At 34.1% G+C, this 23,939-nt stretch overlaps 1 protein-coding gene across 2 annotated transcripts in view; it reads right to left on the bottom strand.

The window, feature by feature from the left end:
• Positions 1–23,939, bottom strand: part of LEKR1 (leucine, glutamate and lysine rich 1) — a 221,366-nt gene that overhangs the window by 109,262 nt on the left and 88,165 nt on the right. For both annotated transcript variants that reach the window (XM_012510792.2, XM_003256340.2), the window contains exons 4-5: positions 20,472–20,591; positions 13,280–13,455 (exon numbers count right to left, since the gene is read on the bottom strand). In XM_012510792.2, the coding sequence (XP_012366246.2) occupies positions 13,280–13,455; positions 20,472–20,591 (296 nt within the window). The remainder of the gene's footprint in view (positions 1–13,279; positions 13,456–20,471; positions 20,592–23,939) is intronic.

Genomic DNA, 23,939 nt, shown 5'->3' with positions numbered 1-23,939 from the left:
CAATCCTGGTGTCAAAGATTCAATTCTACCCTTGCCATTATACAATTCCATACTTGTAAGACATGTGTCCCGATTTGGGGTTCAGAAATTAAGATCCCCACAAGGTCAACCTATACTGGTCATTGTATCCACCTTGAACCTTTCCTGTCTCAGCACCATCCCATGAAGAAGGTCCTCCTATCCTCATATATTCAGCTATCATGGCTCAAATGTTACCTCTGTGCAGAAATCTTTTTGGACCTGATCTGGATGTGATCTTCATCTTCCTGGAACTCACAGCAATTCACATCATTTGTATTGCACTGATCACATGCATACATGTGACCTATTATTGGACTATAAGTTATTTCAGGCCATAGATAGTATCTTACTCATTTCTATTTCCCCCATAATTTCTACTATGATGTCTTAGGATTAACAAGAGCTCAATAAATACCTAATAAATTAGTAAAGGCATTGCTGAGCAAAGCTTCTAAATTGTTTTTAATATACCACTAGTTGAAGATCCTGAATATGTGTTTATCCCAGCCTTCATTTCAGAGGCAGGCATTTTGAGCCCCACATTTTTAAATGTCAGAGTAGGATATGCAGTTAAAACACATATCCAAAAGAAACGTTTTCAATTGAATAAAATAATTGATCAATTCTATCCCTAATTTCATCAATTTTGTGAAAAATGTGGACTACATTTCTAAGCCTAATTCTAGATTTGAATTTTAAAAGTTCAACAACTATTCAGTCAACAGTTGTGTTGGGAGTGGAATTCACCTGATAAGTATTTTTCCTTGGTAAAAATATTATTCCCGAAATTTTATTAAAATAAGTATGCCCTTGTTTAAGAAAATTTCATCTATAAGGCCGGGCGCGGTGGCTCACGCTTGTAATCCCAGCACTTTGGGAGGCCGAGGCGGGCGGATCACAAGGTCAGGAGATCGAGACCACGGTGAAACCCCATCTCTACTAAAAATACAAAAAATATTAGCCGGGCGTGATGGCGGGCGCCTGTAGTCCCAACTACTCAGAGAGGCTGAGGCAGGAGAATGGCGTGAACCTGAGAGGCGGAGCTTGCAGTGAGCCGAGACTGCGCCACTGCACTCCAGCCTGGGCGACAGAGCGAGACTCCGTCTCAAAAAAAAAAAAAAAAAAAAAAAAAAAGAAAATTTCATCTATAAAAACTTCATCTTAAAAAATATCAATTACATAAAGTGATATTTACTAGAATAGGAAGTATTTTACTCATACCTGCTACTCAATGTTCAGCATACATTATCAGCAAGAAAATATTAAGCAATTCCCTTTTCTAGGAATGCTGTTTCTGTTTTGGACTTCGATTTTAAAGCCTAACTTAATTTTAACATGCAAATCTTTTAAAGTAACTGAATAATATTGTGCAATATATATGGGGTTTACTACATTTATTAATTTGCTAGGGCTGCTGAAAGAAAGTATCACAGATTGAGTGCTTAAACAACAGAAATTTATTTTCTCACAGCTCCAGAGACTAGAAATCTGAGATCAAGGTGTCAGCAGGATTGGTTCCTTCTCCGACAGTGAAGGAAGGATCTGTTCCAGGTCTCTCTCCTTGGCTTGCAGGTGGCTGCCTTTTCCCTGTGTATTCACATGGTGTCCATAGGTGTCTGTGTACAGATTTCTTCTTATGACACCAGTCAGATTGGATTAGGGGCTACCCTGATGACCTCTTTAAAAACCTTATCTCCAAATATAATTACTGTAGGAGGTACTGGAGATTAGGACTTTAACATTTCAGTATATGAATTTGGGGAGGGGGACACAATTCAGCCCATCACACTATATTTTAGAATATTTGTTATTTAAAATGTTTGTAGTATTATCAAAATTTATAGCCAATACATGCTTTTAGCTTTTAGAATAAGTGTTATCACATAATTCACTAGCTAATGCAAGTACAATTATTACTGTTAAGCTTATGCAATCACTTTCTTTACCTTGATAAGTTTTTTTGTTTTGTTATTAGTCCTGTGAGCTTAGGCAAATGAACTCAAAATTATGTTAGGTCATTATATTATTAGGAAACCTCTATAACCTTATTATCAAGGCATTCTGATGTTACAAATACAGTGTCATTCTTAATTCACAAAACTTCACAGTTTTATTACAATAATAGGGAAAAAGACGCAGTGACCAGATTTACTAAAGAAATAAAAAAACTACACAATTTTTTTTAAACTAAAAATGGCTGGGTGCGGTGGCTCATGCCTGTAATCCCAGCACTTTGGGAGGCCAAGGCAGGTGGATCACCTAAGGTCAGGAGTTCAAGACCAGCCTGGTCAACATGGCAAAACCCTGTCTCTACTAAAAATACAAAAATTAGCCGAGGGTGGTGGCATGCACCTGTAGTCCCAGCTACTCTGGAGGCTGAGGCAGGAGAATAGCTTGAATCTGGGAGGCAGGGGTTGCAGTGAGTAATCATGCCACTGCACTCCAGCCTGAGCAACAGAGCAAGACTCCATCTCAAAAAGCAAAAAACAAACAAACAAAAAAACCCTAAAAACTTTTTATTTTGAAATAAGTGTAAATTTACAGAAAGTTGCAAAGAAATGTGTAGGGAGTTCCTATTCAAACTTAACGCCACCTCACTTCTCCCCTTGTTGACATTTTGTATAACCGTAGCACACTATCAAAACTAGAAGATTGCATTGGTAAAATCCACAGAACTTACTCTGATTTTACCAATTGTATACACACTCGTGTGTGTGTGTGTGTGTTTATAGTTCCATGCAATTTTATCATAAATGTAGCTTCATTATAAATCAACACAATCAAAATACAGAATTGCTCTATTACCACAAAGCTGATCCCTGCTATCCCTTTATAGCCAAACCTACCACTATCCCCATCATCCCTAATCCCTGGCTACCACTAATCTGTTCTCTGCACTTATAATTTTGTTATTTCAAGAATGCTATATAAACAAAATCATATCTTATGTAAACTTTTGAGACTGGCTATTTTCACTCAGCATAATTTAGTTGAGGTTCATTCAAGTTGTTACACATATTAATAATTTGTTCCTTTCTGTTGCTGAGTAGTATTACATGATATGGACATAGGACGTTTGTCTTTCATCCATTGAAAGACATGTGGGTTGTTTCCAATTTGGGGCTATTATGACTACAGCTGCTATGAACACTTACATACAAGTATTTTTGAGAACATAGGTCTTCATTTACCTGGGATAAATGCTCAAGAGTGCAAATGTTGGGTCACGTGGTAAGTGCATCTTCAGTTTCAGAGGAAATTGCAAAATTATTTTCTAGAATGGCTGAACCATTTTATATTCCTACCAGCAGTGCTGAGTAAACTGGTTTCTCTGATCCATGTTAACACTTAATATGGTCAGTCTTTTCAATTTTAGACATTCTAATAAATGTGTAGTTGTATTTAATTGTGGTTTTGCATTTTGCTCATGGCTAATGATGTTGAACATTTTTTTCAGGTACTTATTTGCCATCTATATATCATCTTCGGTTACATTTCTACCGGTATCTTTTGCCCATTTTCTAATTGGATATTTTTAATATAGAATTTTGGGAGTTATTTATATATTCTACATATAAATCCTTTGTTCAATATGTGATTTGCAAGTACTTTCTCCCAGTCTGTACTGTAGCTTTTTATCCTTTCTAACAGGTCTTTCACAGAGCAAAAGTTGTTGTTGTTGTTGTTGTTGTTTTTTAGGACAGGGTCTTGCAATGTTGTCCACACTGGAGTGCAGTGGCTGCTCACAGGTATGATCATAGAACACAGCAGCCTCAAACTCCTGGGATTAAGCAATCCTCCCACCTCAGCGTCTTGAGTAGCTGGGACTACAGGAATGTGCTACTATACTCTGCAAAAGTTCTTAAATTTTACTGAGATCCAATTTATCAATTTTCCCTTTTAGGTATCATGATTTTAGTTCAAGTTTAAGAACTCTTTACCTAATCCTAGGCCCCAAAGATTTTTTTCCCTAAAAGTTTCATATTTTCTATTTAAGTCTGTGGTTAATCCACTGAGTTAGTTTTTGTAAAAGTGTGCACTTTAGGACAAGGCACTTTCTCTTTTTCTTTACCTAAGGATATCCAATTGTTCCAGCATCATTTGTTGAAAAGGCTATTCTTCCTCCACTGAATTTCTTGTGTGTCCTTGTCAAAAATCAGTTGAGTATATTTTTCTGGTCTAATTATGTAGATTTTTAAAAAACTACATGTGAAAACCCTTTTTGTTACTTTATTTAGGAGAAAAGCTATAAACCCATTACAATGAACCATTCTGCAATAGAAATGAGAAACGAATATGATGGAAAAAACATGGACTTTAGAATAAAAAAGAATAGTTATAGCTAACATATCTTGCTTCCTTATTCTGCTAGGCATATGCGGTGTATGTGTGTGTGTGTGTGTGTGTGTGTGTGTGTGTGTGTGTGTGTGTGTGTGTTCTCATTGTATAGATGAGGACACTGAAGCCCCAGTTTTTTGTTAAGTGGCAGAGTCAGGATATAAACTTTGGCTGACTTTAGAGACCTGCTCTTAGAATGCCTATATATCTTTATGTATTAAGAATTGAAGCCAGCAACACAGAGGCCAGCGTGGTTGGTGCAGACATATTGGTTTGCGTGGCCCTTCTCCAGACCTGGTGGTAAGTCTGTAAAACGGCAACACTATCAAGGATCCTACATTCCCCTCCAGATTTTTCCTGATTTCTGCCAAGAGTTCTAACATTCCTGACTCTGAATAGTGTTTGTTTAATAAATTTAGTAAAAGATGAATTAAATAATAAAGACAACTAGAAATACACATTAACAGGTTAGGATTAAGAGTGACCGTAAAGTGTTCCTCAGCTATAATTCACATCGTCCTCATCATTTTTGTGAATATCAAATAAATTATAACATTTACAAATTTTATGTTAAAATGTTCATTTCACTATTTATCCGTACTAGTCATATCCAATAGAAATATGTATGTATAATAATGCAAACCACACATGTAATTTTAAATTTCCAGTAGCCATATTAAAAATATAAGAAGAAACACACAAAATTAATTTTAATAGTGTATTTTATTTCATTCCACATATCCAAAATGTTATTTCAACAAAAGGCTATATCCACATTTCTAGTGCTCAATAGCCCCATGTGGTTGGTGGCTAACCTATGGGAAAGCAAAGGTCTGCATGCTTCTTACGCTCCTGGTCATCTTTTCATGTAAGTGGGATAGTTCCTCAACTTTTACTAGAATTATCCTTTAAAAACATTACATTCAATTTATTTTTTCTATACTTAAATTTAAGATATAGATTATTTGCTTAAAATTCTCTGCTATGAAATTGGCATGTTTATACAGCTACTAGGATTGCTGTTAAATTTAAAATGTGTTCAAATTGATCAAAGAAACTGTAAAAAGGCAAGCATCAGCACCTTTCAAGTTTTACACATATTTGCACGTTTGTACATCCATGCCCCGGAAATTTGATTGCTCTGATAGCACTAAGAAGAAAGTTTTTTAAAAGGCGAAAAAAGCTCTTATAATAATATAGCTTCAGTTTGACACACCCCATCTGTTGTGTTCACCAAGCTCTTGCTTGGGAATTGAATATACTGTCCTCACGTGTGCATTTCCACCTTTGAGCTTCTGTCATCACCACCGTGTAACTTCTAAACAAGGTCCTTCAGCTTCTGAGGCAAAAGTGATATACTATAATGGTAAATATAAAAGTCAAGGGTTGAAAACTAACTCCTATTTCTTCATGTTCGATAAAATATAAAATGTAACACTTGCAAATGAAAAGCAAAATGGGCATATACTTTGATTCTGCAATTCCACTTCTAGGAATTAACTATGTTAAAGAAAAAAACAGGATAAAATAATAAAGATGCATATATAAAGATGTTCAGTGATGCCTTATTTACAATAGCAAGACTATGATCAACCTACATGTTCATGAATACAAAATTAGTTAAATAAGATACATATCTACAATAAAATACTGTCAACGTAGTTAATTGGCATGACTATATTTTCATGATATATTTTAAGTGTATATGTATGTATATATATCTATATGCACAGAAAAGAAAGTTTAGAAAGCTCTATATCAAAATGTTAACAGCAGTTATCTCTGTGTCATGATATTACAGATGATTTATGTCATTTTTTCTTCTTTTTTTTGCCCCTTTTCTGTATTTTCTATGTTTTTATATTGAGGTTGTTTTATGTTTATGATTGCAACAATCCTTAAAGCCTTTTGAATTTGGGAAAAACTAATTATTAAGTGTTTATATTTTCCTCTTATAAATTCAATAAAAAACTTTCAAACTGATTTTTAAAATCCAATTTGGAATTGTACTACTGATAATAGCCTACATTAAATTTGCTCTTGGTTTTCAGGAAAGTGTAGCTAATGAATGAAGCCTCTCCTCCCTTTCCAGATTGCAGAGTATGTAAGCATTACTAAGAAATCTTAGAGAATACTCAGAGGTTCCAAAACCTAATATAAATATTAGCAGGAATCTGACTGAAAATGTGGGTGTACTTTTACTTCCATTTCAATTCCACAAAGTTCACTGAGCACCTACTATGTGACAGGTTCAATTCTCTTAAAACACTAGTAATACGGCATTCAGCAAAACAATCAAACTTCCTGTTTTCACTGAGATTACAACCAGTAGGAGGAGACTGGCAGTAAACACATAAATCAATAAATGAATATTTCTGGTAGTAGTAAATATTATTAAAAATGAAAGAGAAAATCAGGATAGACAAGGACTATAAAGGAAGACAACTTTAACTAGGGCAGTCAGCAAAGATGTTTTTGAGGAGGTGACATTTGAACTGGGACTTTCAATTACAAGAAGGGACAGCTACTTGTTTGCGAGACCCTTAGCCAATTTCACCTGCATGAATCTGAAGGGCCTCCCTCTTTTCACATATTGTACAGTCATGGCCACAGGTCACATTCGGGGAGAATAAAGTGAGTGAAGCTTTCTGAGGGAGGAGGGTTGTTCCTCTACACAGAGAGGATGTCAGTGTCTCCTTGTTTGTTATTTTTCTAAGATTGTGATACACTGTACTATATAACTGATATAACTGTTCCCAGCTATGTGGTTTAATTAACAGTCCTAAAATGGATAGTTGGCTTAAAAGTTTCCTGAAAAAGAAAACATGGATTACAGAAAATATTAATAATGCAACACAAATGTAAACAAAAACATTAGAGTTGATGTCTCTCTAGTATGATTGAATTCACAATTATTGATATTATGAGGTAAATAGTCTATAAGATGTGACAAGACACTCAAAAATGAGAAAATTACCAACACAACTATTTTACATATACATTTATATCTTTTATATGAATACCTCATTACAAAGAATAAAATTAAAGAGACTGACAGTACTAAGTGTTGGCAAAGATATGCAGCAACTAGAGGTCTCCATACACTGCTGGTAAAAATGTGAAAGGAACAACCACTTTGGAAAAGTCTTGGGTAGTTTCTTAAAATGTTGAATATACTCTACTATACAATTCAGCCATTCCACTCCTAGGTATTTACCCAAAAAAATAACAAAAACATATATCCAAAAAAAGACATATATGAATGCTTAAATAATGGAAATGATGCATAATATATAGTATATTTACAAAATGAAATATAATTATGTAAAGTATATCTGTATTATTAACTGTGGCAGAAGCAAGATTCCTCTGGCACAGATACGCAGATCCTGGAAGTTAAAAAGTCAGTAGAAGAACACTAAAGGTCCAAAGAATGTGACTAGCGACTAGCACACTCTCAGTGTCTGCTCCATTTTTTTTGTTTGTGTTTTTGAGACGGAGTCTCACTCTGTCGCCCAGGCTGGAGTGCAGTGGCGAGATCTCTGCTCACTGTGAGCTCTGCCTCCCAGGTTCATGCCATTCTGTTGCCTCAGCCTCCCAAGCAGCTGGGACTACAGGTGCCCACCACCATGCCTGGCTAATGTTTTATATTTTTAGTAGAGACGGGGTTTCATGTTAGCCAGGATGGTCTCGATCTCCTGACCTCGGGATCCACCTGCCTCAGCCTCCAAAAGTGCTGGGATTACAGGCATGAGCCACCACACCCAGCTGCTCCATTTAACAATATAGATACCCTTTTTTTTTCCTTTTGAGACAGAGTCTCACTCTGTCGCCCAGGCTGGAATGCAGTGACATGTTCACTGCAACCTCTACTCCTAGGTTCAAGCAATTCTCATGCCTCAGCCTCCCAAGTAGCTGGAGTTACAGGTGCGTACCACTACACCTGACTAATTTTTGTATTTTTAGTAGAGACAGGGCTTTGCCATGTTGCCCAGGCTGGTCTCAAACTCTTGAGCTCAAGCTATTGACTTGCCTCCGTCTCCCATAGTGCTAGGCATGAGCCACCACACTCGGCCTAATATAGATATACTTTTTACATGTTTGTTATAATATTCGTCTATTTGCCTAAATTTAATTATTAAAGTTAAATTTCAAATTTAAAAGCATATTGTCATATAAAAATGCATTTCTGAACGCACATATTATATAACAAAATTGTCAGCAAGTGAAATTAAAGTTTCATGGTTTAACATGATTTTTTTCCAATATTTAACTATGAAAGTTTTAAAACATATAGAGAAGTTAAAACAATTGTATACTGAGCACAAATATACACACTACTTAGATTCTACAATTAATATTTTACTATATTTGCTTTGTCACGTAACTATATACCTATCAAACACTTTATACATCTATCAATCCATCCTGTGAATATCAAGGTAAGTTGCAGACATAAATATACTTCTCTCCTAAACATTTCATCATACAGATACAGTTCAACATTTGCATTTATTTCTTTTTATTTTTGAGTAAATTTACCTACAGAATTGTACAAATCTCAAGTGCACCAATAGATGAGTTTTGGCAAATGCATCCACTGTGTAATGCAAACCCCTATCAAAACATAAAGAATTGCTGCCATCAAAGAAAGTGCCTTTGTGCTTTTCCAGTCAATCCCACCCTCCATGGCAACCATTTTTTCCCCAGTGTAGATTAGTTTTGCCTGTTTCTAGAACATCGTATAAATGAAATAATACAATATGTATTATTTGTGTAAGGCTATTTTCAAGTAGCATAATATTTTTGAGGATTATCCATGCTACTACATTATCTGCAGTTCATTATATATCCCACTGAATATATTCAATTGTTTTCTTTTACAGAACCCATTCTACTACTGATGTGCTCCTGAGCTTTTTGCAGTTTTAGGATATTTTGAATTAAGCTTGAATAAAGTTGCTGAATATTCTCATATAAGTATCTTGTGGACATATGTTTTCATGTTTCTTGGGTAAATACCAAAGGGTGGAATTTCAGGGTCTTTGGATAGATGTGTATTTAGTTTAATGAGAAACTGTCAGATATTTTCTCTAAGTGGCTGTAGCATTTTACATTCTCACCAATTTGTACAAGGATTCCAGTACTCTACTTCCTCAGTAACATCTGCTGCCATCAGACTGTTTCATTTTAGTCAATCAGACGAGCTAATAATGTTGAGAACATTTTTGTGTCTTTATTGGCCATTTATGTATCTTCCTGTGTAAAGTGTCTGTTCAGATCTTTTGGTCATTTTTGATTGAATACTTTTATTATTGACTTGTAGGCATTCTTTATGTAACTGGGACAACAGTTCTTTGTCACATATTTTATAAATATTTTCTCTGTGATTTAACTATTCATTTTCATACTGATAGCTTCTGATGAACAGATGTTTTAATTTTGATAAAGTCTAATTCACCAATTTTCATTCTTTTATAGTTCTTACTTCTATGTCCTATCCATGAAATCTTCATTTAACATCAAGTCATGAAGATATTTTGCTATGTTTTTTCTAGTAGTTTCATAATTTTATCCTTTGCATTTAGGTTTATGATTTATCCTAAATTAATTCGCATGTATGGTGTGAGGCAGAAGTTGAGGTATATTTTTCTACATGGGTATTCAGTTGTTCCAGCACAATTTGTTGAAACACTTTCTTTTTCCCATTGGATTGTTTTGCTGCCTTTGTCAGAAATCAATTGATTATATAAGTAGGGTCATTTACCAGGCTATCTTGTTCTATTCATCTTTGTTGATCCATATGCCAGTACTATACTGATTTGATTACTGTATAAATCTTAGATGATGTTTAAAATGCCATCTTTTGGATTGTTTGAATACTTTTTAAAGAGTTATCTTTTAAATTATGTATTAGCTTTTTACTACGTTTCTGTATTTAATTTTTTAGTAGTTGCTCTAGAAATCATAATATACATACTTAATTTATTGGTTTAAATAAAATATTCTACCATGTCACATAAAATACAAACATAGTGCAACAAAATGAATCCATTTATCCACCTCTCCATCCTTTAGACTCTAGTTGTCATGTTACATTGACATACTTTATAAGCCCCACAAAATAATAATGCTTGCTTTAAATAAGCATGTGAGTTTTTAAAACAAATTTAAAGGAAAAGGAGTCTTTTATATTTACTCATATTTGTCACTTATGGTGCATTTTATTCTTTCCTGAGGATGCTGGGGCTCCATTCATTTTTTTTCAATGTTTATCTCTCTTCTTCAAATTAATTTCTATTGATTTATCTTAAAATTCACTGATTCTTTTTTCTGTAAATGCAATGCACTATAAAAGTCCATCCAGCCTTATATGTGTGATTAGGACCCATGCATAATTTGGTATGCATCTGAACGTTCAGTGCTCCAATTTAACTGGAAAAGCTATGAAATGCAGTTTTCTGCCAAACCACACTTCACTTCTTTCATCTTCCTTTCTAGGGAAATATTTTAGTTTGTCAGTTATCATTGAATAACTCGAGGGCTGATTTGTAGATTTTATCCAATGTCAAAAAAGTCAATCTTGCCTTTTTCAAGCCACTTCAAATAACTATGGAAATTATTATCACCCTGTAAAGTATATTGTTTTACTCCTAAGCAAGGGTGAGGAATCTGAGTATCATGTGCAAGCCTCAAGATGACGCTTAGGACAGAACATGCAGAGTAAAAATAGTTTCCTTCCATATCCACGTAATAGAAAGCTGACAATTGTAGTCCTGTCTTTATGGGATGAAAACAGTCCCTTTACAATAAGTTTTCTGAAAGGGAGAACAAATAGATAATAACTCTTCTGGTAACATATTATGGTACACTGGCCAGTGTGTTTTCGGTGATTAAACATAATCCTGTGAATCAGATTAATTCACTTGCTGAGTGTTCATTTATGGCATCCCATTGGAATTTGTGCTAGCAGTTTGAGCACTAGTTCTGTGTGCCTATGAACTTAATGCTGCTTATTGTCTCATTCTGACTTCATGGAGAATTAATCCCACCTTTAAGCAAAGGCTACTAAGTTAATGGTATTTTCTGTGCAGAAATTAAATTTTATTTTCAGCATTTAGCCCAGGAATTTTTCCAGTATTTAAAAACAAAACTATTTAAAAGCTATTTAAAAACAAAACTATTCTTAAACATTCATCATTAGACAACTGGAGTTTTTGCTGGTTTTGTAACCTACCAAAATGGATGGGCTGTTGAACATTCCACATTCAAAAGTTTTATAGGGTGGTGGGAAATGGGGGATCTTTAATGTTTATTTTAAAATAAAATAAAATAAGTTCTTGACTTTAAAAAAAAAGTCCATCCAGTGAAATTTTATTCCAGATACCATATTTTTCAATTCTTCAATTTCTCATTTTTTTAATAGTTGCTTACTCAGATTTTTTTTTTATTCATTACTAGCATATTTTCCTTTATATCCTTGAGCATTGTTATGATAGCTAATTTGAAATCCTGGTTAGCTAATTATATCATCTGAGTCAACTGGTCTCTATTCTTTTGGATATGAGTAATTTTGGATTGTATACTGAACATTGTGGGTGTTATGTTATAGAGACTCTGGATTCTTCTTATGTTCTTCCAAATAGTATTTATTTTTTTTCTTGTACTGTTTTAACAAGAAGTTAATCTGGCTAAACTTAAAGTGTTAAATCTGTTTCTCATAGGGTAGGTGACAGCTAAAATATCAATTACTTTAGTTTTAGATGGACTATTTAGCATCTTCCTTGAGCACATGTATTTCAGGGAAATGTCTTTCAGATTTGGAAAGAGTTTATATGCAAAATTTGAGCTCTCTTTCTCTGGCTTTCACTTCTCTGGGATATCCCCTTACTTCTTAGAGGCTGAGGTTGTCTTGATCTCTATCCTCTAGTCTACAGTTTTCTATCAGATTTTTACCTTCTTTGCGTGGAGCAAACTGTGCCCTGCTCTCAGTCCAATATCCTTAAAAAGAAAAAAATTCACTCACTGCCATGCATTTTTCAACATTAAAAAAAAAAAAACTTTAATGGACTATTTTTTAGAACAGTTTTAGGTTCACAGGAAAACTGAGCAGAAAGTACAGAGGATTCCCATATCCCCCTGTCTCCACACATGCAAAACCTCCCCCACTATGGACACACTTCAGGAGAGTAGTACTTGTTACAATTGATGAATCAACATTATTATTACTACCCAAAATTTATAGTTTACATTAGGGTTCATTCTTCGTGTTGTATATTCTATGAACTTTGACAAATGTATAATGACATGTCTCCACTATTGTAGTATTGTACAGATTAGTTTCACTGCCCTAAAAATCTTCTTTGCTCTTCTTATTTATCCTCTGCCTGGAACTCATGGCAACCACTGATCGTTTTACTGTTCCATAGTTTTGTCTTTTCCAGAATGTCATATAGTTGGAATAATATAGTATGCAGCCCTTTCAAATTGGCATCTTTCACTTAGTATGCCTTATTTTAATTTTTGATACTCCCTCCATTATGTGTTTGCTTTGGGTCACTCTTTATTGTCTTTAGGTAGCTATTTTTCTAGAATTAAAGTTGTTATCTATAAGAAGGCTGACCTAATATGAGCTACTCAGTCATTAAGAGGAGTTTTAAAAACATAGATTAGTACTTTTAACAATAATGAACAGACTTCTGGCCACAGTTCAAGATAGATGTATCATAGATTATCTTAGATAAACCTATAATAATTAAATTTCAGAGTTGAAATAGATCTTAATGGTCATCTACTCTAACAAGTGATAACAAAGTTAATCCTAATTCCCATCAAATAAAATGAAATATCATTATTTTATTACTTATGATGTACCATTTACCAAAAAGGGACAATTATATTCTAAATATATGTAACAAACCTGTCAAGGCTGTTTCACTTATAGATTTAATTTGTAGAAAAATGTCTCCTTTCAATGAAGTCCAGTTTTGGTAATTATCATATACTTCATTTTTAATACTGGTTAGCTCCCTTTTAGTAAAAGTAAGTAATGAAAGAGTCTTATTCCAGAAATATTTGTACTCTGACAATCTTTGACTGCAAAGTAAAAAAAAATAGGATTTTAGAAAATAGTAAGCATAATAAACATTTCTTCAAAAATAGTTTTAGAGTGACCATATAATCTACTGTCTAATTGGAGACAATTTTGAAACCAAAAGAAGGTGGTATTCATATTATGCTGAGACAAAACACAAACTAGGAATATCTCAGGTAGACTGAAGTATATGGTCACTCTAACTCATTTCCATTTTGCCATTATTTTAACTACAAAGAAAGATAGCTAACTACCTTCATATACATTTATTCTATTTATCTTTTTTTATTCAACCGTAAACATTTAGTGAAGAAAATTAGGTCAGAGCAATTTAGTCTTAGATTCTAAATGAGAATCTTAAAGTCTTGTTTTGTTTTGTTTTTTGAGACAGAGTCTCGCTCTGTCACCCAGGCTGGAGTGCAGTGGTGCCATCTCGGCTCACTGCAAGCTCCACCTCCTGGGTTCACGCCATTCTCCTGCCTCAGCCTCCCGAGTAGCTGGGACTACAGGCGCCCGCCACCATGCCCGGCTAATTTTTTGTATTTTTAGTAGAGACGGGGTTTCACCATATTAGCCAGGATGGTCTCGATCTCCTGACCTCGTGATCCGCCTGCCTTGGCCTCCCAAAGTGCTAGGATTACAGGCGTGAGCCACCGCGCCTGGCGAGAATCTTAAAGTCTTATACAGCATTTGTCCCACATACCATGGTTATACAGGTAGTGAAAAATCTGGGGTAATAATAAATAAAACAATTCAAAGTGACTGATCCAGTGCATTTGCTTCATAAAATCCGACAGCTCAAAGTAATCACATTTTGTCATCTCAGTGATTTTATTCTGGTTTTAATTATCTTAATAATCCAATAAAATACAGACACAGATTTGAGAGCAGCAAAAAGGTGATGACTGAAGCCATGAGAGTATAATTATTTTGTCAATATTTACATCCCTGAGTAGACTAAGATCTATAAGGCAGAGGTTATATCTACTTGCTCATCGCAGTCTCTCTAGCATCTAGCACAGTGCCTACTACATAATATGTGCTCAACAAATACTGAATGAAAGAGTAAATAAAATAGATTCCTCCTCAGTAGGAGAAATGGAAAAGTCAGAAGTGCTAGGGATAACACATTGGACAACACAAACATTTAAGGGACTGAAACTAAAAAGAATCCCTCAAAGGAGACTAGGGGGAACTCATCAGTGAGTAAGAAGATAAGCCAAAAGAATAATGTCAGAAAAGCCAGGGGATATGGAAATTTTAAGAAAAACGTAGTGATCAGTGTTTAAGTCTGCAGAAAAAGGCTGAATAGAGTCCATTTTATCTTGGAGACCTTTGGTAATTAGTAATTAGTAATTTGGTAATCAGTAATGTCACACAAATTCTTAGCATTGTCAAATTCGGGGAAATTCTTATTAAACTTTTCTCATACATAAGATTTTGCCATTTCAGGTTTTCTTGGAAAGTGATTAAATTGTCTTTGAAACAATGAAACTCATGGGCCAGTTTACCTTAGATGGTCTCCCTGAAGTAGTATATTATGATTTGTATGTTACATTCAATGATGTTAGTCATATTTGTGAAATCAGTGAAAACTTAAATCTTTCTCCAATGTATCTGAATAATTAACTCCCTTTCATTAGATTATCAAATAACCCAAGAACTTTAAAAAATTTATCTTTCTATTAATAAATTTGCTTTGATGTAATCAAAAAAGTTATTACGATTTGCTTCTTTAGGCCACAATAATTTCTATTGCCTAATTTGCTTATAAATGCTTTTATTTGATTAATTTTAAAAAATTATATACATCCAAATTAATGTAATTTCTTGCTTGTTTCATTAAAGCATTCTAAAATATCTTTCCAAATGGCAATTATAATGGTATACTCCTAAGTCAACTTTCCCTTACTCAGATCCTCCAAATGCCTGTGACTACTCCAATGGTATACTGACAACAGAAGTGAGAATCACAAAAAATTAATAATTTTTTTAAAAAGTGAGAGAGAGGAAAAACCTGAGTAGAAAGATAATTTTTAACCAAATTACAACCCATTCATCTTGCTTTCACCAGGAGCCCTCCCAGAACCTTGGAAGGAAGTCCTAAGTGAGAGATGCTGAAACTTAAGCATCATCTGGTTCACAATAAGTTTGCATCTATTGGTAACCTTAACCTTCTCTGTGAAATAAGAGGCAAGAAAAACAGTTGCTAAGAGATGAATAACACCAAGGAACCTAAGCAGAATACTGAGGATTCCTCACTAAGGAATTAGTGTTTAACAACCTGGAAGTATGTATGAAGGCCAAAGGATTTAAGGGTAAATACAACTAAATGAGTAGAGGTAAAAGGACTTGGAGTGTTGGCAAACTCCTCTATGTAGAAAATCCTAAAGAAGACACACACACACACACACACACACACACAAATACTAAATACTAGAATTAATAAACAAATTCATCAAGGTCACAGGATACATGATACATATACAAAAATCAATTTTATTTCTGTATATTAACAATGACCAATCCCCAAGATAAATTAAGAGTCCCAATTCATAACAACATAAAAAGAATAAAACACTTAGAAATAAATTCTAATAAAAGAAGTTCAAGAAAACAAAACATTTTTGAGAGGGCTAAAGATCTCCATGGAAAAACATACCACATTCATGAATTGAAAGATACAAAAATTTTAAGGTAGAAATTCTCCCCAAATTGATCTATAGATTCAATACTATACTTATCAAAATCCTAGCAGGTTACTTTGCAGAAATTCACAAGCTGATCCTAAAATTCACTATGGAGGGCCCAGAATAGCAAAAACAATTTTGAAAACAAGGAAGTTAGAGGAATTATATTTCTTGATTTTAAAACTTATTAAAAACTATAGTACTTAAGAGAGTGTGGCACTGACATAAGACATATAGATTAATGGAATAGAATAGAAAATCCAAAAATAATCCTTTACATTTATGGTGAATTTATTTTAGGCAAAGATGCCAAGGCAATTCAGTAAGGAAAAATTGGCCTCTTAACAAACAGCACTGGAACAATTGAATATCCATGTGAAACAGGATGAATTTAGATCCTTACCTCATATCATACACAAAAGTTAGCTGAAACAGATCATAGATCTAAAGAAGAGCTAAAACTATAAAACTCTTAGAAGAAAATACAGGAGAAAATCCTTCTGACAGGCTTAGACAGAGTTCTTACATACATCAGCAAAAGCACAATCTAAAAAACAGATAAATTATATTTCATCAAAAATAACAACCTTTGCTTTTCAAAAGACATTATTAAGAAAATAAAAAGATAAGCCACTGGGAGAAAATATTTGCAAATCATATTTCATATAAAGGCCTTATACCCAGAATATAGAAAGAACTCTTACAATCACATAATAAGAAAATAAACCAATTAAAAATTGGCAAAATATTTGAGATGTTTCACTAGTAAGATATACAAATGATTAACAAACAAATGAAAAGATGCTCAACATCATTAGTAACTTGGGAAACACAAATCAAAGCTACAATGAGATATTATTTTACACCCTCTAGAATGACCACAACAAAACAGGCAGACAATAGCAAGTGTTGACAAAAACATGAAGAAACTAGAATCCTCATTCATGGTGTGGGAATGTAAAATGTGCAGCCCCTTTGGAAAACAGGTTGGCAGTTAAAAAATTAAATATCGATTGGCAGGGTGCGGTAGCTCACGCCTGTAATCCCAGCACTTTGGGAGGCTGAGGTAGGCGGATCATGAGGTCAAGAGATTGAGACCATCCTGGCTAACATGGTGAAATCCCATCTCTACTAAAAATATAAAAAAATTAGCCAGGCGTGGTGGTGGGCACCTGTAGTCCCAGCTACTCGGGAGGCTGAGGCAGGAGAATGGCGTGAACCCAGGAGGCAGAGGTTGCAGTGAGCCAAGATTATGCCACTGCACTCCAGCCTGGGCAACAGAGCAAGACTCTGTCTCAAAAAAAAATTATATATAGATTAATCATATGACCTAGTGATTCCACACTTAGGTATCTACTCCAAAGAATTGAAAACATATGTCCACACAAAGACTTGTATATGAATGTTTACAGCAGCATTATTCATAAGCACCAACAAGTGGAAACAATCCAAATATCCATCAACTGGTAAACGGATAAATAAAATGTGGTATATCCATACAGTGGAATACTGTTCAGCAATAAAAAGGAACAAAAGTATGGATAAGTGCCACAACATGAATGAACCTCAAAAACATAATTAGTAAAAGCCAGATGTAAAGACAACATATTGTATGATTCTATATATCTGAAATGTCCAGAAAAGTATAAATCTATAGAAAGAGAAATGTTAGTTGCCTGGTGAGCACAGAGATTGATTGAAGATGGCATGAGGGTCTGGAGGGTCTTTTCTGGAATTAGTCAAGTGTTCTAATATTGAACGTGATTGCCAATCTAATAGCTAATATTTGGTGGCACAACTCTGTAGGTTTATTAAAAATAATTAAATTGTCTCCTTAAGATAGGTGAATTTTGTGGTATGCAAATTATATCTCAATGAGGATGTTTTTAAAAAGATACGGGGTAATAAACTATGGGATCAAGGATAGAAAACAAAGTAAATCCAAAATATGGTTGGGAAAATAAGAAAAAATATTAGTGTCCTTAATTAGACTGAAGAAGTGAAGTGAAACTGAGAGACCTGCAAGAGAAATTTTTGGAGTTGACATTGAAAATTTTAGAGATGACAAGGTCTAGCTTTACAAAGAAGAAAAATTAAAGGATAAGTACTCTTTATTTCAAATAATTTATAAAAGATTCACAATAGTAATCCTCTAAAAGTAAATACTGCTAGAATATTTCAAATATGATCTGATTTGGAATATCGAATTTAAACACAACTTTGTGAGGTGAAGTATATCTATATTTCATTCAGGTTTTTAATATCTATTTTATAGGCCTTCTACAATTAATTTGCATTTTCAAAAGACACTTTATTCTGAGTAGCAGGTGTGCTGAGCCAACCAATGTGCCAAGTAATATGCTGAGCCCTTGCAAGACACAAGCTGGAAATTATGTCAGGGAAAACACAGAACATGAAAGAATACTTTGCTGGAGGCTAGTGATTAAGCCCAATTGTAATTAAACAAATGAGAGAAGAAATTAAAAATAGCAATGGACCCCAAAACATAGTTCACTGATCTACTGAAAGTTCCTTTTAGGCTCCATAAACACAGATGATCGTATCTGAGTAAAAAGCTCATGTTTCTTTCCCTTACCTCTTTTTTTTTTTTCATCCCACGTTTTGGCCCATGAATCCTTTACCTCTTCAAGACAGAAGATTATAAGCTCCTTTTCTTTATCAAGAGCAACTAAGTTTTACGGCCTAATATTTTAAAAATAATCAATAATCTAGCTTAAAATCAGCTTTTAGTAATGCAACAAAAGTCACTGAACTCTAGAAATTTGGTTTGATTTTATTTTTAACAGTATACCTTTTTCTATGGAATGCATTGTATCTACCAGTGAGAGTATAAAAATAATTATTTCTATTCATCTATTATAAACTGTAATTTGTACTAAGTGTCTAGTTGACTAGTTACTTCCAAAATTGTTTTTAGTATGTACTATTTTTATATAAGTCAGATCCCAGACTCCTAATTTGTGATCTTTTAGATAAAAATGAGCAAAAATCACAGATCTATGGAAACATGTGAACAAAATAAGCTGTTAAAAATATAACTCAAAATGATGACAAAATTAGAATACAGAATAAAAATAACACTTCCATTTGTATGTCTATGTTTCTTCAAAAATTTGAAATACTGAAGATAACATGCAAAAATGAAAATAATTAGGATCAAGTGTACCAGTCCCATAATATCCTGAAGTGGCAATAATTATTTGGTCTTGTCCCAGTCCAGCCTTTAAAGGTCAATCTTACCATCCATGAAGGCTTTGGTGGATAAATCAGATGAGCCTTCTGTGGCAGATATGGGCCAAAGCTATTACAGAAGACAAAAATGAATACTGATAGTCCTGATTAAAATATAAAAGTTGGGGTCACCTGGATGGCATTATCCTGTTGGTTCAACACCAGATTTCTGGGAAAGGATCAAGGGGATTTCTGATGATAAAAATGGTTACTTGTTTTGTGAGTGGATTTCATTCATGGATTCATTCAAAAATTATGTATTGAGCATCAGTTATGTGCAAGGCATTTGTGAAAGGTAGATGTTCAATAGGTTATCAGAAAATGAATTAAAAATTATTAGCCCACAGAAATTTATTCGGAATATTCCTGGTAATAATTCTTAGATAAAAAACAAACCTTATCATTCAAAACACTCACCCAGCATACTTTTTTAGTCATCCAGAACCTGTGTCATTTGCCATGTTGAATTAACTTATTGCCTTCCCTTTTCTAAGAGCTAAAAGTTATTCAATTCAAAAAGGAATTATTCTTTCTCATAAACATTCTCAATATATTCAATTCAATTTTTAGGAAAGAAAACGTACTTCCTAGTTTCTTTAGAACGCTGGATTTTATCTTTAGGTATTATAAACCCTCCAAAGATTATATAAAAGCAGAATTAACATGCTTTACACTAGATATTTCTGAATTTAAGGAGTATGTTAATATTATTTAGGAAGTTTTCTTATTCTATTACTTTTCTTGTCACTGGACTATCACTCAGAGGATCAAATACACCAAGAAATATTGGTGAAGAGGGAAATTAGTTACCCTACTTCCATTCTAAATGCCACCACAAAATAAGAACAGTAACAAGGCACTAATAGAACAAGGTATATGCCTAATTTAAATTTAATTAGCAACACTATTCATTGAGATAATGGTTTAAAAAAGAAAAAAGAAAACATAATGCTGTTTCACTTTTCTCAATCACACCAGATATAGAAACCATATTACTAAAATGTGTTTGGCTATTTACAAAGTTAGCATTAAGCATATCTTTTCAATCTTTATAATTTTCAGTTCTTTAATCTTACCTGAAGATGTATGATTGTCTATATTTAATCTTTAGCTCATCTTGCAAATGACTCAGTTGTTTCTTTACTTTCTGAAATTCATTTTGTTGACTTTTTAACTGCATGTCTACATCGTAAATTCTAAAAATATAAACAAACATCCCTTAAGTATTCTCTCATATGTACAATTTTCAAGTTAACATTTAAATATACTTACTTTTAATAAAAAGGAGTAGAAGAGGAAACTATGTCTCTTATATATGCTATATGAATGTACAGAAAAAATATGGAGAGACCAAATCTTGGGCACCAAATCCTGGGGAGGAGAGTGGAATTTATGGGCAGGGGGAAAAAGTAAAGGATATTGAAGAGAGACAGAACTTTTTATCTATATTCTTTTGTATTGTTCAACTGTTTACAATGAACATAAATATTAATCACAACTAAAAATATTAATTTCATTTAAAGTAATACATGTTCAAATTTAAAATGTCAAATATTACTGCCTTAGTCCATTTTGTGTTGCTGTAAAAGAATACCTGAGGCTGGGTAATTTATAAAGAAAGAAAGGTTTACTTTGCTCATGATTCTGGGGACTGGAAAACTCAAGATTGGATAGCTGCATCCGGCGAGGGCCTCATGTTGCTTCCACTTATGGCGGAAAGTGGAAGGGGGCATATGCAAAGGGATCACATGATGAGAGAGGAAGCAAGAGAGAAAAAAAATCAAGGAAGCCAAACTCTTTTTTTGTGTGTGGCTTTTGGTAAGAAGTCATTTGGAAGAACATGAGTTAACTTTTGGTATAATGAATGAATGAAAACTTAGAATCAAAATTAAAGCTGTAAGTACATGAACATGAAAAGTAAAATTTACATGAGGAAAAAGATGCCTGACATTTTATCCACATGGTAACACTAACTCACAATGTCCAAAGAATAACATGGTAACATTATAAACTTGATCTAATACATCATGGCAATGGGATGCTTAGCTAAATTAATTAAAAAGACAATAAGATTTGTTAGCATGTAGTTGCTATAAAGTTATTAATCTATTTCTAATATAAATGTACAGAAATATTGGTTGCCAAGAAAATACTTTTTTTATCACATATAATCAAACAATTGAAAATGAACTGAGGCATTACATTCAGCTGTGAATAGCAGGAAATACTAGAAATTTCCTGATAAAAAGAAGGTGCTTCTTCTCACATGAAAGTCTTGGGTGAGACCAGTCACTGCACAATTCAGCAGAGGAATAAGCTCCCACCTAGTTGGTTTTTAATGGCAGCATAGTAGCTGTCCACCTGAATCAAGAACAGAGTCACTATCAGTAGGAACAACAATGCTCGTAATACAAAGTAGACCTTAAACCAACTTAATCTATAGATTAGGGGAGTTGAGCATCAGAGAATATTTCCAGCCATGACAATGTGAATTAGTTCTCTCACAAACACTTCATAATTGCTCGGGGGAAAAGCAATGAAAGGATGTATCTTTAATGTGGAGCATCTGGGGACATCTCTGGAGAGCTACAACTCTGAGAAAAGGAAAGTCAAGTGATTTGGAGGGTAATCTCGATTTGCAAGCCAAAGAATAAGGAAAATGGGCTGAAAGCCGGTGGCCATGCACCTCTCTCTCTCTGTATTTTAACAACCTGCTATCTTGGGAACTAATCCATTCTTGCCAGGGCAAAAACTCCATTCACTCACAAGGGAGGGGATTAATCTATTCATGTGGAATCTGCCCCTATAAGCCAAACACCTGTACCTCCCAACAATGCTGCATTGAGGCCCAAATTTTATCATGAGTTTTGGTGAAGACAAACCACATCCAAACTGTAACAATGACTAAAAGGGTTATAAAAAAAATAGTAATCATGTGCCTCTACCCCAATGCCCACTGCCAAAGGCAACTACTTTTAATGTTTTTTTCCTGTTTCTCCTAGTATTTACCTCCATATTACTAAGTAAAATGTTTTCACTGATATTTCCTAATATTTAATTTTATATATTATTTAGTGATACATATCAGTTAAGATCTAGTTGTGCTACATATAATTGACACCTGAATATGATGGCATAAATATATACATAATCTCACATAAAACAAATGCATTGGTAATCAGTTCAGTGCTAATATCATATAGAGCCTCAAATCCTTCCAACTCTCTGGTCTACCATCTTTGGTATCTGTATTTTATTCTCATAGTCCATGATGGTGGTGAAAGCTTCAACCATTACATTCCCATTCCAGGCCAGGAACAGGAGAATAACGGCCTACTCCATCCCTTTTAAGTCAATTTCCTTAAAGTACCACTGAATATTTCTACTGAACTTAGATACATGGCCATACTTAGCTGCACATGCAGCTGGAAGGTGTCGTCCTTTAAAGATTAGCCCCCAGATATATTCTGTTACTTAGAAGGCAAAATGGATGTTGGGGTAGGTAGCTAGTAAGAATTGACCCTCCTATACATATCTACATACTCTTCTCTTAATCCTCCCAATATAGTTAAATCAGCACTTTTATTAAATTATATTTAGTATTTACATTGTTATTCACTTCTGAGCAACATATAATGCCATGATTATATTTCTTCCTTGTATAACTTTTTGTTGTCTCTGGAATTAAAAATTGTCTCCTTTTCTTCCTTCGTAGTTTTCTGGGTACCATCATTTATTCTTCTTCCATCTTTGACGGAGAGGTAATTCTTCTCCCGACACCTTCAGACACAGCAGATAATCTTTCCAAATCATTTCTTTACCAGGAGGTAGCCTTCCTGGAGCTTTCCATTCCCCTGCTGTAGTCTGGTTTATGCTCTGGTTTGACTACACAGCTGTCATCATAAGACTTCCCTTCTCCATCACTTCAGGAACTGTCCTCATCTCTCTTTCATGTCAATTCTCCTGTACCCTGGTTCCGAAGTTTTATTCCTTCTTGGTTTACTTCTAGGAGCAAATCGTCCAGAAATGTCCTGTGCATTGGCAGTAAATTTGAGACTCTGGATGTCTGAACATGTTATTTTATCTCAGATGGAACAGTTTGGCTGAATAGAAAATTATATATTTGAAAAATATTCAGCAGAAAATTAGGACACCATTCCACTGTTTCCTAATTTCCAGTGATGCTGCTGAGAAATCCAATGACATTCCCATTTCTATTTCTTTGTGTGATATATGGTGGGCCCCCTACCCTTCCCCCTGCTTCAGAAGCTTTTTCTGAATGAAAATTTTTTACTTTTCACTTGGGATTCTTCAATTTGATCACAATGTATCATCATGTTAATCTTTTGTCATTCTCTGTGCTGGGGACTTGGTGAATACTTGCTTTAGAAACTGATTTCTTTAGTTTTCAGAAATTTACCCTAGGGAGAATGATGCTTTCTTGTCGATTTTCTGTTTTTGTCTGGAACATCTTTCTATTATTTTAGATGTGGAATTTCCTGAACAGATCTCTTAGCTTTCTTATCCTTTCTCTACCATTTTAC

The sequence above is a fragment of the Nomascus leucogenys genome, chromosome 11, assembly GCF_006542625.1.
Source record: "Nomascus leucogenys isolate Asia chromosome 11, Asia_NLE_v1, whole genome shotgun sequence".
In the NCBI taxonomy this organism is placed as follows: domain Eukaryota; kingdom Metazoa; phylum Chordata; class Mammalia; order Primates; family Hylobatidae; genus Nomascus; species Nomascus leucogenys.
The sequence above is the reverse complement of the archived record's forward strand: the minus strand, read 5'-3'. Positions and strand labels throughout refer to the sequence as shown.